Source organism: Ascidia mentula, chromosome 8 (assembly GCF_947561715.1).
Source record: "Ascidia mentula chromosome 8, kaAscMent1.1, whole genome shotgun sequence".
NCBI lineage: Eukaryota > Metazoa > Chordata > Ascidiacea > Phlebobranchia > Ascidiidae > Ascidia > Ascidia mentula.
Genome location: NC_138573.1, coordinates 14655135 through 14672575, shown reverse-complemented (window position 1 = coordinate 14672575; position 17441 = coordinate 14655135). Strand labels below are relative to the sequence as shown.

General features: G+C 37.4%; 2 protein-coding genes across 2 annotated transcripts; both read right to left on the bottom strand.

The window, feature by feature from the left end:
- Positions 1 to 5855: 5855 nt before the first annotated feature.
- On the bottom strand, positions 5856 to 11854 carry LOC145911477 (septin-11-like). The gene is made up of 12 exons (XM_082998839.1): positions 11715 to 11854; positions 11446 to 11629; positions 11263 to 11316; positions 10977 to 11110; positions 10656 to 10744; positions 10049 to 10166; positions 9884 to 9973; positions 9500 to 9596; positions 9258 to 9426; positions 8259 to 8391; positions 7629 to 7745; positions 5856 to 7189 (listed from the first exon to the last, which is right to left on the bottom strand). The coding sequence occupies exons 1-12, from the start codon at positions 11775 to 11777 to the stop codon at positions 7118 to 7120; spliced, it is 1320 nt and encodes a 439-aa protein (XP_082854965.1). The 5' UTR covers positions 11778 to 11854; the 3' UTR covers positions 5856 to 7117.
- A 1345-nt stretch (positions 11855 to 13199) lies between these two features.
- On the bottom strand, positions 13200 to 15743 carry LOC145912054 (carbohydrate sulfotransferase 11-like). The gene is made up of 6 exons (XM_082999476.1): positions 15491 to 15743; positions 15125 to 15288; positions 14787 to 14914; positions 14422 to 14628; positions 13779 to 13907; positions 13200 to 13515 (listed from the first exon to the last, which is right to left on the bottom strand). The coding sequence occupies exons 1-6, from the start codon at positions 15741 to 15743 to the stop codon at positions 13200 to 13202; spliced, it is 1197 nt and encodes a 398-aa protein (XP_082855602.1).
- Positions 15744 to 17441: the final 1698 nt, after the last annotated feature.

The following is a 17441-nucleotide window of genomic DNA, read 5'->3' as shown; positions in this document are numbered from 1 at the left end:
TTTTGCCTAAATAAAACATGTCAATGTTTTCAGTTCTATGGGCAAAGTCTGTTTATTCGCGGAATCGTATTGATTTATTTCATGGAAAAGACTTTGTTGTTGTACTGTACCAATGCCTAATTAGTTCCTGCATAGCAGCTTGCAGGGTGTCAGTTTAAATAAAATAAACGCGGAACGAAAAGCAATCAGCACATTGACCGAAAGTGAGCAAGCCCTTTTATTGTGACGTAATTAGCGCTCAAATGAGCCCATAGCTTACCTCCCACAACGAAAAGCGCCAAAGGACCAGAATAATCTCTCTTAGGTGTCAAGGCGGTTTGATTGATGGCGAAAATGCTGCTCCTTCTTTCACGGCGGTGTTTGATGCCCTCAGAAACAAATGGGTCTTGTTCAGTCACCTGTTGGGGTCCTGCGTTGACGTAATTGGACCTGTGTGGGGTCGATACGGGAATTAACCGGGTTCAAACAATAAGTAGAAAGGTGGGTAAGACGAATAACAGCGATTTGCGAAAAAGCGACGATTTACGTTCCCCAATCTGGCGATAATACGTCATATCGATTTTGGCGCCCTGACTGTGGGCCGACACATAGACAGTCGACGCTGTTTGCGCTTTGACTGGCGCCGCTACAATTTTATTGCCCACGCGCAACGTTTGGGGGAAAGCGCTTCGCTCGTCCAACATCAAATGCTCAAATCAGAGGTCACCAAACTATGGCCCGCTGGCCGGTTCCTCGGAAAGAAATGGTCTTTACACCGCACTGTTTGATAAATCTCGATATTGTTTCGTAAATCACTACATTTTAAGCGTGTTTGTTATCTTGATTGTGTCTTGCCTTTGTAACACTGCAGTTGAGAACTATTGCTTTGCAAGGAGACCATTTCGGTAAATATGATTTTGTATTGATCGGCAATCTCAATCTTTACTGCTCACATGGTCCTTCTTGAAAAAAGGTTTGGCAACCTCTACTTTAGACTATTGTTTATCATTTGATTAGAGACCAAAAAACTCCTCGTTTTCTTTCGATAGTGACTGCGAAAAAACACGACGCAAATAAAGCCCCCAATAAACTTAATATCGCGACAATTTCATGGCAATTGCGGCGCATTAAGACAATCGTTCGCGAAATACAATCTTCAATTACAGCGTTTAACTACTACGTTAACTAATAACAGGAACTCGTGAGAAAATACACGCGGAAGTCATGGGTATCTCAAGCGTATGACGTCACCGGGTGTCCGGTTTGTTACACAATCGTGGCGATTTACGGCCGCACGACTGACCGCGGCCACGGGTCTGCACACACCATCCTTGGCGGCGCCATTGCGCACGTAATATTGTTGTGTAAACGTAAGTTTGTTTGCACAAAGCAACAGTGACATACAACGTATATAGCCGAGGCACCCTCAGACCTTTTAATAAATATCGCTCTGCCGTTTGGGTCTTCACTTTCCCTATATGGCTTTATCTTTTATCGGTGTTTACAAAGCTGTTCTTGACGATCAAAGGAAAGCGAAACGAAAACAAAGCTGAATTTCTCTTTTGCAAGTTTTACAAACTTTCCCTGAAAAAAGCTTTCGACATCGCACTATAAGACACCAATAAACCTTCACCGCTGTACAAATGTACCACCTCCTATTTCATTCTATAGTTACAAACATACGCATATGCACTCGATATCGTATACTGGACAGAGATAAATCCGATGGGTAAATACGTTTAGGCTGCAGAACCAAGATAATCTCACAAACTGTTTGCTTATAATCATCTATTTCTACAATTTTGAAGATGTATCTGACACTAACGACCGCTGGCTGGCACATTTTTCAAGTAATGGTAAATTAATTACACCGAAACGTTGCCTAAAAACAAAGCTCACAGCTCAAGTTATACGATAGACAATCGTTTCAAGCGGCAAACGACTTTCAGCTCTTTTTTGGTCTGACAATGCCTCTTAAATATGGTACCTTTTGTGCCTGTCCTTAAACTGCAAAACAATCTTTTCTCTGATGTAAGCGATTCAACCCATGGAGCGAAACGACAACACGGAATCAAATTGGCAGAGAGCCTTTTACCGCTCAGTACGTGGTACGTGCAGCAAGCCAGTCGGTTAAAACAATCACCTTTCTTCAGTGGGAGAAAGTAAGAACGCTGACAGATCGTTGGATCGATGAATCGACGAATCTCGTTCCTCGCTGTGGTCCAGTGTTGTCGTTGCGAGAGAAGCCCTCCTTCGCCCCGGATTAAACTGCCTTTGCAAGAGCAATTAGAATCTGTTTAATTGCGGGATATATTGTGACTCGTCAATGCGTACGTGCAGTTAACGGTGTTCGATAATTGGATAGGTTGGGGGTACATACTTGATAACCTTGGCTCGTATCATACGTTATACAGTTGAAATTAAAGTATCGCCGTAATATTTCCAAGCACTCTACTATTAGGTATTAATCTTCCGGCACAAATAAACGTACATCGGTAAAATCAAATCTATCGATTTTGAGCATAATACATGATTTCATATGTATAGTTTTAATGAGTTACCATTGCAGCGTATTTTGTATCTAGTTTATTTGCCACGAAGAGACTTACAAAGTAAACAATACAACCACGTTTGCAAACCCCGTAAGAAGTTACCATATCCTGCCAAGGGGGAAATATATCAACGAATAAAAGGAAAATCTCGAAAATTCAGAAATTACTAATAACCACAAGCGACAAAGTGGCCTAAAACGCAAGAAAATACAAATTTAAACACGCCCTGCTTTTCACCCAGGTTAAATCCTAGTCGAGAATCACGGCGCAGGTCCCCTAATTAGCACATGGGACAAAACCATGTAACCCATTTTATTACTCTATAGCGCCACAAAGTGGCAGGAAATATTACATTAGGTTTACAGGCTTCGCAGCCCAGGCATTGCGGTCTAGCTGGATCAGCCACTTTTTCCTGATCCAGATTTAGCCATAAATCTAATGATCTCTATACGATAGATGTAATCGCCAAGTAAGTACCTGCGCAGTGGGGCGATCCTGCCAATCATGCAATTGCATGAACATTATTGCGTTATATATATATGTAGTATAGTTTGCAAATATTCTTTGTTACATTTACTGTTCAACTTCCAGCTTATTTTAATGCCATAGCACACACTTGTTATGTTATTTTTTCTAACGTTTGGTTAGCAAACATTATGATTAAACTGTAAAATTTCGGGGCTGTGTCTTTAAGAATCAAATTTAGTTTACGTGGTAGTTACTTAAAATCTTTATTGTCAAATACCTTATACGTTCCAGCTACACAATAAATACATCAGCTTGCATTTCTTAAATTTCCTGTTTCGTTGATACACTGCGCCATTCAGGTAAAAAAAATATACGATTATGATCATATGTACAAGATAGCCAATGTCCTGGCTTAAATTACAACAACCAATAGGCACCTTTTGGTAGTTTCATGTTCGTTATCCTTAGTGTTAACTTTTGCCAAAAATTTGGCGAGATCTGGTAACTCTTCCAATGCGTCGTGTACGGAATGCTTGCGAAGATACTTCGGGCTCACTGCTGGCTCGTCCCAATCATCATCAGGAACCATCAGCATTTTTTTATAACAGTGTTGTTACTGTTCGAATGGTATTTAAGTTACTAGGACAGACATCAATATGTTAAGCATCAAAACAAAATGCCTGATTTGAAATAGAACAAATCTCTCACTATTTAGGCCTATACTTAAAGCTTTGCTGAAACTAATACTTTTTATATATAGCCTAAAGTTGCGTACTTACGCAAAGTATTAAAAATCTGAACTGTCGCAAAAAAGGTCTCGTTGTCCAAAAACTCTTGCATTGCGGTGCACTCTGAACTGCTACAGTTGTCTAGTCCAAAACTGTGACGCACGTAATGGTATTTTTCTTGGTATTCATTCATTAAGGTGGCGAACCGAGACGAAAGACTTGTTGCCAGGCGCGAATTTTCATAAATCAAGTATATTGTAGGCAGTGGGCGGCATCATCAAAACGTTGTGATATTTGCTAAACCGTGTTCGACATACAGTGCATAAGGCGACCAAAAACTACAATCTATTTATGCCGCATCTAAACCGCGCGCACGTAATTCGTTTGCTTCTGGATTGAAAGACAAACGATCGAAATTGCTTCATATTTACGTGTAATAACAGTAAACAAATCTCCATATTTCCGTTGTGCGCTTGTTTATGTTGAGGAAAACATTTTGCTAATTCCACACATTGTCATAAATTATTTTTTCTTTTCTTCAATGCGCCGTGTCAGTCTATATACCTATGGTACTTGCTGGTGCACTGTCCTGATGAAGCGAGATCAAGCTTGCAAAAGCTCGCTAAAGCTCGTGCGAATAAAGTTGTCGTCTCTTGTCAAAACAGTGCATCAGCAAGTACAATGCCATAAATTATCCTCACTTTTAATGATTAAAAATCATATATGATAAAAGTAAAAGAATCGCGGGAACGTTATTATCCTAATTCTTCAAATATACTGCTGACTAATTTTCGTGATAGTGGTGTAATTATACAAAAGGTTGAAATCGACAGGGCCATTGGAACAGAATGGGAAATGATTTCCAGAGTCACTTATCGTCTTGTAAGTGTCACTGTAAGGAGCTGACTAAACAGTTTTCCTATATTGTCAATTTTTTGCCCACGTAGCCTATACTGTTAGCATGCATGACTTTGAATATAGCTTATAATTGACTAATGCATTTAAGACATTAGCACATTTAGCTGCCCTTGAACCAATTGACGTTCAACTTGAACATATGCAATGCGTTACTGACAATCTTATTTGTTTCTTATTTATGTTTTTCAAGTCTTATTGCTGCTAAGTTTTATTTTGCTGTCTATGAGACTGCCTATATGCATTGTCCGAGAAACACTAACATGTGCAGCCCACGCTTGCCAACTAAACTATTGAAAACTTGCAAATTCACTTTCTGTTTGTCCAGTGAAGACTATGAAGAAGAAGGTGGTCAAATTTTAACCTATCCTTCATCAATCAGTCAGTGGAGGTATAGAACGTGTGTACACGGGGTAAATTAAATGACGTCAGAAGGCAGCAGCGCAACACAAACAGCCATATGCAGGATCGATGTAATCCAAGGCATGGATTGTCCATTTGTTATTATCTTCGTTTCGTGGGTCCGTCGCCCGGCGCAGAATATTTCCTTTGCAAGAACGAGTTTACTTACTGTTTGATTTGAAGATTTATAAAACCTTTGGTTATGTTCCCGAGTTAACTTATTTCATGGAATAGAACTTTTTAAAAATTCTTTTGCAAGGAAAAGGTCTACTCGTTCACAACCTGATACGTATACATAACTATTATATATGCTCAGACAAACATGTAGGGCAAACAAGAGTTTCTTTGAACACGTGGCGTTGAGGAAAAAGTCACAAACTTATATTTAACGATCATTCCCAGCGTGCCTCAATAACACAGTTCAACAAACAATGTTGTACAACATCGGTTACCAAACTACGACTGCAAGGATAGTTTGATTCCCCATGAAAAAAGGTGTTTACACCAAACTGTCGGACAAATCTCGGTTTTATTTTGTGAATCATTATACATTTTAGTCACGTGCTTTTTTCCTACTGAATTATTATTTTTAAATCCTCTGTAAATTAGGAGACGATTTTGCTAAAAACTATCTTGTTTTAGACAGTTATCAAACCCGATCGTCACTGCTCACTTATATATGACTCGTTGTTAAAAAAGTTTGGTAATACCTGTTGTAGAATTTCACGCCCACTTCCATACTTGGTGAAACCGACGTGAATAATGCTAAGAGAGCTACCAAGTAAAGAGGGTAAAATAGCGCCACACTGCATTTGATGAGGGTTATTCCGTTTATTCAATACAGATTTTGACGAAAGAAAGGCAACGACATTGAAACAAACGCCAAAAAGTGACAAAGGAGAGTGGGAGGGCGCCATAGCGCGAGATGTTATATAGCTCGCTTGCGGCGCGTGGTTAGTGAACAGGCATACATGCAACAAGCAAGCAACTGTGGCAGAATTATCTGAAAGTGCCAGAGACTTTATTTAAAGCAGCCACAGAACAACACAATTAAAACGTTACAAGTTTCTGTTTTTAGTATATTTTGTTTGTGTTGCTTTTTGAATCCAGTATTGTCTAATATGTGGAGGTTGTTGTTTTAATACATGGCTGGCGTGTGGTGTGGCGACAATATTTTGCAACGCGCGTTTAAGCAAGGTCTACACAACAACAGTTGAAGAATGAAACCACATTTCGAAACTTCACGGAGTATTAACATGACTCTTTACAGCTAGTCCAGAATGTAGAACACAAAAAATTGCAATACTTTTACAATAAACTAGAAACAATTTTGTTTACTGCAATAAAAATATATTCAATTCCTAAAAAAAAGTCCCAATGTCACAGCCAAAGTTGGTCAAAGATCCATGTATTTTGAAAATACAAATAGCTCCAACATTTGGCCAATAATGTCAGTAATGTTGTTACGAAAGAAAGACTATTGTACGTGTAAAGTTTGATGTTCTTTTGGTAATTATGAGTGTCAGGTGTTTTAGACAACACCTGTGGTGTCATGGTTGACCACATTAAAAGCAATCCATGGAATTAATAACCATCATGAAACATGAAGTATACATAGTAGTAGTACATATAGTGTAAAAAAATGCAAGAAAAACATGTTATTAGGCAAAGTTATAGGCACAAAGAGACCAGAGAAATGTCTTTTTATCAAGGCAAGGTCTACATTGATTAATGTTCCTACTCTTAAAAGCGGGCTGACAACAATTTACCTTTAATAACACTGGCATTTCTTACTTAAAAACAGGCACCAGGCATTGCTATGAGCTAGAGAAGTGTTTACTTGTGGAAATGATGGTAGTAATATATATGTATGTGGTTAGATATGATTGTGTTGGACAAGAATGCCACAGGCAAGTTTGGTCATCACTTGTATTGTTATTGTTGTTTTGATATTGTATGTACATAGCCATGATAGGTCTGCTAAACACAAGTTGGCCATTTTGCTGAGAGTTTATAAGTGAGGCAAGTCGGAAGACCACAGATTGCTGCGCTGCAGATGAAACTATCGAGACTTCACTTTTTCTTGCCACCCTTGTTCTGACTTTGGCTCATGTGGTCTTTTGATTGCTGGTAGAGCTGATCAGCCTGTTAATACAGGTTGTTTTATAAATTGTCTTGATGGATTTAGGATCAATGCAAAAAAGGTCACATCAGTTCCAATTACTCACAGCATGCTTTGGATTCAAGGCAGACTTTGCAACAAACTTATTGTACATTTGTCACATGGACTGAACTGTAACTTACTGTGTAATGGGAACTACTATGTGGTGATCAATTGGTTCTAATATTTCAAAAAATTCCATTTCAAACAATTGGCTTTAGCCTAGGATCTGGTAGTTCCCACAATTGTTGTTCTTATTCACTGTAATTTTGCGGTCATAACTACTGCACATAACAGAACTTACTCAAAGGAAAGGTGCCACATGGTGATGAGAACTATAGCTAATATTTATCATGAAGTCTGTGAATTTAGTTCTTGATAAAATGTGAGATATAACAAGGTTTGACTGTAGGTAGTACTAACCGCCTGTTTTCGTTTGTCAAATGCTGTGATGTCATCCTGCAAGGACTTCTTTTTGTCTTCCAGCTTTTTCTTTTCCTCCAAGTGCATTTTCTTCAGCTTGTCAAACTTGTCGTGCAACTGTGAAGATTGATACCACAGTTACATGCGGTTTCGCTTTCTACTATATGCACCTTGTCATTAATCTAGAGCCAAACAAACGGGCACTGTAAAGGGAGACAATTTACATTTTTTGATGCTGCATTTCATGGCAATTTGAACATTGACAACCTTTTTAAGGGGGGTATGTGAAAATGTAAAACAAACCATGCTGGCAAAAAATGGAAAAGGCAAACATTTAAGGTTGTTTGAGAAAAAAACATATTTATATGCTGAAATAAACAGACTAGTGGCTGAAACAACCCACAAATGCCTAAAAATAAGGATGCCTAGTCACAAAAAAGATCATATTTTCTAAGACATTGACAACAAAGAAGGACAAAGAAATTAGATGCTAAAAAAATGTGCTTTTTGAGATTTGCAACAAACAACTTGATATGTATCCACTGTTCAGGACAAGTTAGTTAAGTTTCAAACTTTATGATTATTAAAAAACATAAAAAGTACACACACAAAATCATACAATTTACAAACCTCTTTCTCCGATTTCTTCAGTTCACCCTCCTTGTCCTTAACGCGGAGAACAAACATCTGTCTCATTTCATCTTCCTTCTTTTGCAGTTCGTTCAAATGTTCATTCCTTTTCAGTTCATAAACTTCCTGCAAGCTAAATGAAAAAGGTTTATATAGTTGACATTGAAACAACACTATTTTCATGTTTACCTGCACAACCTCTTGATACAAGGAAAAAAAAATAGTACAAAAAATATATAGTTACTTGTTACAAAAAAAATGCATCGTGTATGTATGGCATATTTGTAGTTGTTCAAGACCAAAGAAATTTGTAATTGACACCTTATGACATGTACCAATACATTATGCACTGGTATATATATGACCAGAAGCAAATCACTTATTATGATTAAATATGTTAGAAATGCCATGTATAGGTCACAGGAAGGGCTGCAACCAAGAATACAAGATTTACCATATCCTTTTCAGAAGCCCAGTCATGACCCATTCATCGCACCATATTCAGCACGAGGCTGCGGCATTACTAATACGTCATACACATCATTTATCAATTAACTTTTAAGGCATGGGTTTGTGTTGACTTGCTTTCGTAGTAAGGGAATGTTTAACTGCGATATCATGTGGTAACATAACAACATATTTGCTACGGCCATGCTGGGCAACTGAGAGCTATTAAAATGACCTCGTAAGGTCTTCAAAGGTGTGCACTTTTTGATTTGTAGTGTTTATACATTCTAGTTTAAATAAAAAGACAAATGCTTTTCCACAATAGACATTTAAAATAAGTTTATAAATTTGATTTATTGCAATAATGGTAACACTAAAAACTGGTAATACAATATATGTTTGGACAAAAGTTGGTACAAAATAAACTTACAATACAAGAACTTATACTATCTAATAATTGGAAAAATGGAAAACAGATTTGCTTGCCAAATGCACTAAAGGCTAGCCACAGCTAAAGATTTTTTTGTTTGTGACATGAAACACAAAACAAACCTGAAGTTTTTGCCACCAGTGCTATCGTCCATAAATCCCATTTCAGTAAGTTTGGAGCGACGATACAGCTCGTAATGTTTGGTGTGAGTCTTTTCACGCAAATCTTCCATGTTGACACGGACCAACATCTCACGAAGTTTCACGAAATCACAATGATTCTCATTTTCAACTGTGGTGGAGAAGTAATGGTGTATTGAATAATTTTGAAAAGTAAACAGGGCACAAAACAGCAAAAGACTTACCTTGAACTGTACCCCAAGGATACTGTCTGGCTTTGACCATTTTGTTGCCCAGTTTAATTTCTTCTGTGCTCCCGACCACTGCAAAGGGCAGATGACTCTGCATAATGTTGTAAATTTAACTCAACCTCATGTTATATGTGCACATACACATATTGAGTATGTTTGCATATTTATGATAGGATACTAAGTTTATTTTTTATTTCTGTTCAATGCAATCATTTGTCAACAGAGATAGAGCAGAACACCACTTATTGGGACATAAATAAAAGCTGTTCAGTTCACAAATACTGGCAAGAAAGCATTTTTAAAGTTATGTGTTTTTTCACTACTATTGCAAAACTTTTGGTGGTAAATGGCTAATTTGTCACCAAACTGTCAACCTACATTCATCGAGGCATTGACTTCCGCCACAGTTTCATCATCAGTAGGAAACTGATAGATCTGCACCCCGCTTGACACAAGCTCATTCATAATCTAAGTGCATTAATAAGAATGAGGACATTACAGACATAAATGTTATAAAATATGATTACGCTTGTACACACATACCTTGATTTTAAACTTGTGTAGTTCACTCTTTGAAATGATGTCAGCCTTTGCGATGACTGGAATAATGTTCACTTTGTTGTCAAGATTCTTCATGGTAAGCAAATCTAGTGATTTCAAGCTGGAAAAAAAATTATTTAATTTATTGTTCATCAAGTAAAAAATGCTTGCCAAATGCAATTTTAAACTAATTTATTAATTTAACTCATCATACAAAGGCAGTGATTATGATGACCCAGTAAACCAAATTCCAATACTTGCAACAATTAGTAAGCAAAGCATAATCAATTAGTTTGTATGATTTCTAAACTCAGTTCAAATATAAAAAGCAAAGTAATGCATGCCCAGTTTTGTGCATTTTGCACTTCCATTCCAAACAGATAGGATAAAAAGGACAAACATAATGACAGTGACATGTAAGTGTAATTTCATAGTACGGTGCAATTGTTTGCACATGAACAAGAATGGGTGCAGGACAACAACTAGTTATCAGTCATCTCTTGGAGGGCATTAAAGTGCCTTGGGGCCTACTAGGGCAGGTACATGAATGTCAAATGGGCAATATAAGCGGCATTTCATTGACTTTTTGAGTCATAAACTACATTCCTACCCGTGTCCAGTTGGTGAAATAAAGTACAGACAAGCATGGATTCTGGTGTCGTGGTAGTTGAATAGGGAACGGCTGATTTTCAACTCTTCCTGCAAGTTAAAAAAAACTTGTGTTTTAAAACATTAACCAGAGCATTTCACTATGTATAAACTATCACAGATAGAGGATGAATTCTTTGAATCAAGGACAAAAGTGTCACATAAAACTAAGCACATATTATAGCGAGACACCCAAACTTATTATCTTCAAATCAACAGTTTGACAACGAACAAATCAACTACATACCATTTCTTAAAAAACATGGAATTTAGTGGGCTGTACCTGTAGGTAGTTTTCAAACTGTTGGTTGATATACTCCACAATGGGTTGAAAGCTGTCTTCCTTGTTTATCTGATCACCAAAACCCACAGAGTCAACAATTGTTAGCTTTAGGCGAACGTTGCTTTCCTGCAGTTCTGTACAACAGTCAAAATGTCAATTTTTTGAAAAATGTCAATTTACTAGTGAATGTATATATAAGCTAACTTATGCCATGTAAAATTTAGTAATATGTTAAAATTGTATGTTTTTACTTCCTACATTCTACTTCCTAGTTTTTTTCTATTACCATATGTGTTGGCCTTCAGCTTAACTCCAGGCATATTGTGATGCTGGGGCTCATCTGTAAAACAAAGCAGTATTTAAGTCAAGAAACTTGTTCTGTTTACAGGAAAACTTTTTTTTGACTAAAGGCCAAATACAACAGACATTACATGAATGTACATATGACAAAAACACATCCACTTCCTACTTTCAAAGTTGGTGTTGAACAAAGTGTTCATCAGGGTTGACTTCCCAATTCCTGTTTCTCCAATGCACAGGATGTTGAAACAGAATCCTTGGTTGGTAGCTTTGTTGACTAGTTGATCAGGAAGGCTATCAAAGCCCACATGGCCAGTCAAGCCTAAGCTTCTCATTTCATCTGACAAACCATCCTAAAATCATTTGAAAACAGTTTAAAAAATTCATGATTAATATAATATAGTTTTGTCAAGCATTAGGGTTTGGGACAGAACATACCAAATAATCGTAATGATCTCCAGATGCTGCATTATTAACTGCATCTCCATCCATCTTCACCATTGCTGATAAAGGTTAGTTTTCTTTTAAGCACAGGTATGCTAACCAATGATATGCTCAATGATCCTAATTATAAAACTGCAACAGGAGAATCAATAAACATAGTTAGTTAATTAAGTCAATATTTCTATCCGGGCCTAATAACAAACACATCATTGAAACTTTCTGAAAAAAGCATAAGCTGGAAAGGAAAGAATGCAGAGTGCGGAGGATTTTTAAATTTTATTGTAAATCTGCCTGAAAAAATACTAACTAAGGAATCAATATATATAGAAAGTATGTAAGTCAAATAGTCCACATAAACAACTGTGGCTGAAAACAAAAACTCATTACAAATTACAAACTTTCAATCTGGAACACTAAGCACTTTTTTTGTATATAAATATAAATATATAAATGCACAAAATTCATAAGTTAATTGCATGGACCAGCCAACAATTTTTGTATATAAATACAGTGTATATATATATATATATTTCTATATGAGTAATGTATACATACATAGTATTTTTCTACACTGCTTGCTTGTAAAACTACATAACTGTGAGCAGGTAGACAATTTTCAATCTGGGTTTCATATTACAATGTTTACATAAATATAGTAGCTCATTCAGAGAGGTTCAAATTACAACATGTGAAACGCTTCAGACAACAGTTTTGATTCTTTTTGACACAGCCATAATTTAATCTTACTCGCGTTTATTTGCAAATTAATGTGAAGTTTACTGAACTAATAGTTACTGCACACATTTTACCAAATGAAATGCATGCCAGTAACAAATGCAACAATGCACGCCAGTAAAAAGAAATTTTGAGCAAATTTTCCTTATCGTTAATTCCAAGAACACAAAAAGCAAATCAAATATCACTAACAAAAAACACACACTTTTTTAAAAAAAATTACCATACATTGCAATTTTATTTGCGAACACATAGATACTTATTTACAGTCATATTTTTGCGACAAACACTGCCTGCAAGTAATCTCAGTACAAAACAAACTTACTTCTTTGCTTGGTTTCGGCATTTTTTTCCAACCAACTGGGCGTTGTAGTGATTTACATACAAAGACACATGGTGGCGCCAAAGTCGCACTTGATTTTTTTACCAGAAACTCGCCACGCTTTTCAAGATATGTGGTGTCAAATCATTACAAGTATTTACCTCGGAAATGTAGAATTTTTTAAAATAAGGAATCAAATCTATGGCAATTCTGACCATGATTTTTCAGTTCGCATATCTAAACATTACCCCCACCTTCCAACTTTACGCTGATAATAACAACGAAAAGCCATCCCACTGTATCACCAGAAAGTTCAAACGAATAGGTTTTAGAGAGGGTTTACTTGGCTTATCACAGTGCAAGTGAATCTATAGCTTCTCCCATTTCAAGCACGGATATAATATCATGCAATAAGTTCTTGTCTAATCGTAACCGTATACAACAAAATCCCGTTTGTAAAATCGGTTCAGACCCAGTCTCGTGTCTGTGTCCACAGTTTCCAGATACTCCATCGTTTTATCACTATTAATTAACGACTTTCGCGGTTTCATTCGAATATGACTTTCCGGTGGTTCATCGTCACGCTGCAAATATTCCAAAATTCTTTCCGAGTCGTCGTTCAGGTTTTCGAACTTGATTACGTAATCATAATTGACAGCACAAGGGTTGCAAATGGACGTTTGGGGGCGCCAATGTACATCCATAGTGTTGACGTCGCCACGGTAGTTGGCCACGTACCTGAAATAATGACAAAAGATTTGTGGTGTCGCTCGTGTATGAAACCTTTGTTTTTGCCACAAGTCACACAGCAGTAGAAGGCTGTGCTCACATATGTATCACCGTTAAATCCAAAAAGGCGTATGTACATTGATTTGACCGAAGACTTTTTCAATGTCAAAGATCATGTTAGGTTTTTTTAATATGATATTATCATGTCTGGTTGATAATTAAAATTTTTCTAATAGTTTTAATTAAGCACAAAATTTTTCTGGAAACCTAACCTGGCAAACTGCTTGAAAGGAATTTCACCACTTTTGATGGTTTCAATGTACTCCAAAACCTCGGTCTGTTGAATTTGAGTAAGTTCTTGAAATTTCGGGTCGTTTTTCACATCGAAGCTACTGAAGTTCCTGAGTATACAAGATTTTTTGTTGGATAACTTTTTGGCCCATTCAAAGTGTTTTAGATAATCCACTGCTATATGAGCCTCAGAAAGCCTATGCGGCATTAATAGATTAGCTCTTACGTGCAATAATCCTCAAAACTTATCACGCCAAATGAACCCTACTAGACCCGCCCTCATGGTAAACATACATTGTTATACCAACTATCAATATATGCGCTTGTTAATGATCAAACTGTCGTGTAGAAAAACTATTGGAGAGGCCATGTTCATATGAACTGTAAGTAAAGAAAATTGTTGACAGATTTTATTTTTTCTAATCATGATAGAAATTGAGCGCTACAGACAGGTATGCACACTGCTTCGACCTGTAAGAACTTATCAGTAAAGCTGTTGACTGTGGCACTATGGGCTTCCTTACAGGTCAAAATAGCATGTACAACTGTCTCCAGATATCAGTGATTATTATGCCTCTTTTGCGCATATATGATTCAAATTGTAATAATAATATATTTTTTTACGTTTCTTTGGACACGACGATTCCATGCATGTATGCCGAAGCTTGTGCAATGGCAATTGGTTTCCCAAACCTCATTTTGTACACGTTTTCTGGGTTATCGGGGGATAGCTTGCTATTGTAGGCTGATACTAAGCGCGACAAGGGATGGCGCATAACCACAAACGTGGTGTAGGTCTGTAAACGCCTCACTGCTTCGCTTCTGCTCAAGCTGCAAAACATGAAATGCCGGTAAAGAATTTTAAGCAAAACGACGTATAATTGGCAACTTTGAATGGAATGGATTGTAAATTTGACACATACATGTATATATATAGACGAAATACAAGGAAAGCTTGCAAGGTGTTTGTCTTAAAACGCTGCCCTCACCTTCCCAACACAGGCATGTTACCCCGGTTCAAAATGACATCACCGACATTGACCTTTTTCAACTCTTCTTGAGTTTTGACTTTTCCCAGCAAATACCAAGCGATGAATCTCCATGTCGTTGACGCACCCTGTATATTTAGATCAATGTGTTTCAGCACTTGACATTAAAATCATTTGTTTTTTATCCCGTTCAAGTTTTGCATAAAGCATCAGCCATAGCTTCAGAAATAGTAAATTGCCGGCAGAGTCGATGTGTTGTGAAGTTTGATTTTCAAGAATTGTGCAAAAATGTGCAATGCAGAATGGTATGTTTTTAAGAATAACACTTAATCGGTTACCTTTGGAACAGTGCACATTACAAATTGATGCTTGTCGTCATAAACCATTTGGGAAAGTTCAACTTCACTGTCATTAACCGAAAGACGACGACATCTTCGTTTTATATCTTCGTTTCTGCTTCGGTATGGTTCAGCTATTGAAAGTTGGTGTATTGGCTTGCTATCTGATTGAGCAAACAACAAAACACTGATAAAATACTGCCCAAATTATGTGTCAGAGATTGCTTATGTTTCACTATTGTTACCACGTTTCAAATCTGTTTTTAAAAAGCCTAGAAATTTAAGTATAATATTGCTTGGGCGGTTACATCAGTCCATATTAAAATTATCATATGCACAAAAACCATGAGGTTTAGTGACGCTCACCAAGACTTTGAAGTTCGGCGGGTGCCATTTTGTAGCGGACAACTCGAAATTCTTTGCGTGTGACGTTAGTTTTTGAAACTTTAGTGCTGGAGATATTGCGAGGAATTTGTCTGGTCAAACTCGTGTAAGGCAACTGTCTTTCCACAGCATCATGTTGAGCTTGCCTCCAAAGAACCAACTGAAGCAAAATGGCGGCACAAACCAAGAAGGTTGCAAGTTTAACCAGCACAGTTTTTCGAAGGAAACGCGGCATTTCACCCGAGATTTTGACTTAACTTCCAAAATTTTGTGCAATTTCCGTTTTGTGACCGTCTCAAGACAAATGGCTAAGTTGTATTCTATGCCAATCAGTATAACAATATCAGTATTTCAATTATAGAAAGTCCTCTCTAAACATTAATAAGTAGTTAAAAACCTTTCTCAATTTTTTAATGATGTTCTATGGTTTTATTCATAGTTTGTTGGTGCAAAGCATTGTAAAATGGTTTTCACCAAAATTGTTTGACTACAGCATTCTAAAGAACCCAGTCACTGGTAATTCATATACTTTCATCAGCTGCCACAGAAAGCTGACACTGCGTCAACCAAAAAAAAACGGTCAGTCTTCACTAACACAACACTTTATAGCAAAGTTGTTGGAAGTTTTGCCTCTGCTGCTCAAATCTAGTCTAATTTCAAAGTTGAGTTAGTCTTGTGCCTTTCTGTGATCTTCATAAACGCATGGTAAATGATTTACACTTTTACATGGCGCCCATAGTGTTATCAAATGAAACTACTTTTACGTAGCACACACCGAATAAGGCATAACAATTAGTTTGCTCTTTTTATCGATGTGTGTATTTTGCGAAAAAAACAACAACGCAGATGAACAATACACAATGGAAATGGCATGGACATCGATAAAACCATAACAGTTATCGAGTGAAGTGAAAGTGATTCCGTCACGGATCGCAACCAGTCGCACTGGAAGGTGATGGGTTGCGACATGTTGCACGTGAAGGTATGTGGCCATCAGTCCGTGCTGGTCAAAGCAAAAACCCACCAAAAAAGCAAACGCCAACTCGGTTTAATTCCTTTGATCCGTATCGACAGACTCCAGAGGACAGTCCAATCGTGGTGGTGTAAAAAGATGTCGGGATCATTTGGAGGTTGCGCTTGTTATTTCATCGTAGATCTTGTTGTTGATCAACACGCTGTGTTGTCGGTGTGAACCGCTCCTATAGGTCTGAAACAAAAACAGATCCTGCAGCAGTTTTTTTGAATGATGGACGGAAGACAAGCCTGATAAAAGGTTTTTTTTCTACCGCATGACCACGAGTATTGACCGTGTGCCTAATTAACACACCAGAACTTGGTCATTTAAATATTGATGTTCCTGATTTTACGACAGTGGTGACTCATATCTATGTTATTTGAAAGAGTTTTTATGAACTTGTAACGGCAGAATTTGCGCGTCTGGCACCGCGCCGTCGTCACACCAAGAAGGAATGTCAATTTCCAAAAACGCGTGTATTTGCCACACGGGCACAGGCACTTGACAACACGTACGAGGTACACGTGCAAGAACACGAACACGAGCACGTACACGGATACGAGCAAGAACACGAACACGAACACGGTTTTCTGTGAAGAAAACGTACACTAAGATTCCAGTTAAGCAATGTTAATAAAAAATACCCTTACCGGAGTTTTGAGCCAGATCACACGAAACATCAACACACCAAGCCGATTAATATATCTTACAGCAACTTATTCAACCTTATTCAAATAGAATCAAGGCAACTCTAGCTTTAGTAAAATAAACTTGACATTAAATTCAGCACGCTACACGTGGTACCTAACAACTCAGTTTCAGGGCTGCCAGATGGTCAAAACACTTGACGGCCAATTTTTTTTTCTCTTACGGCCAAAATTCGGCCAAATCACGTTTTTGATATTTTTTTTCTCTTAC

Excerpts from the sequence above, each read along its gene's own strand:
- LOC145911477 (XM_082998839.1), bottom strand. The coding sequence starts at position 11,777 with ATGGTGAAGATGGATGGAGATGCAGTTAATAATGCAGCATCTGGAGAT. Across the intron at positions 11,317-11,445 it reads GTTCAACACCAACTTTGAAA|ATGAGCCCCAGCATCACAAT; the intron begins GTAGGAAGTGGA and ends TTTGTTTTACAG. Across the intron at positions 7,190-7,628 it reads TTGACAAACGAAAACAGGCG|GCTGATCAGCTCTACCAGCA; the intron begins GTTAGTACTACC and ends CTGTATTAACAG.
- LOC145912054 (XM_082999476.1), bottom strand. The coding sequence starts at position 15,743 with ATGCCGCGTTTCCTTCGAAAAACTGTGCTGGTTAAACTTGCAACCTTC. Across the intron at positions 14,629-14,786 it reads AACATGCCTGTGTTGGGAAG|CTTGAGCAGAAGCGAAGCAG; the intron begins GTGAGGGCAGCG and ends CATGTTTTGCAG. Across the intron at positions 13,908-14,421 it reads ATCGTCGTGTCCAAAGAAAC|GAACTTCAGTAGCTTCGATG; the intron begins GTAAAAAAATAT and ends TTGTATACTCAG.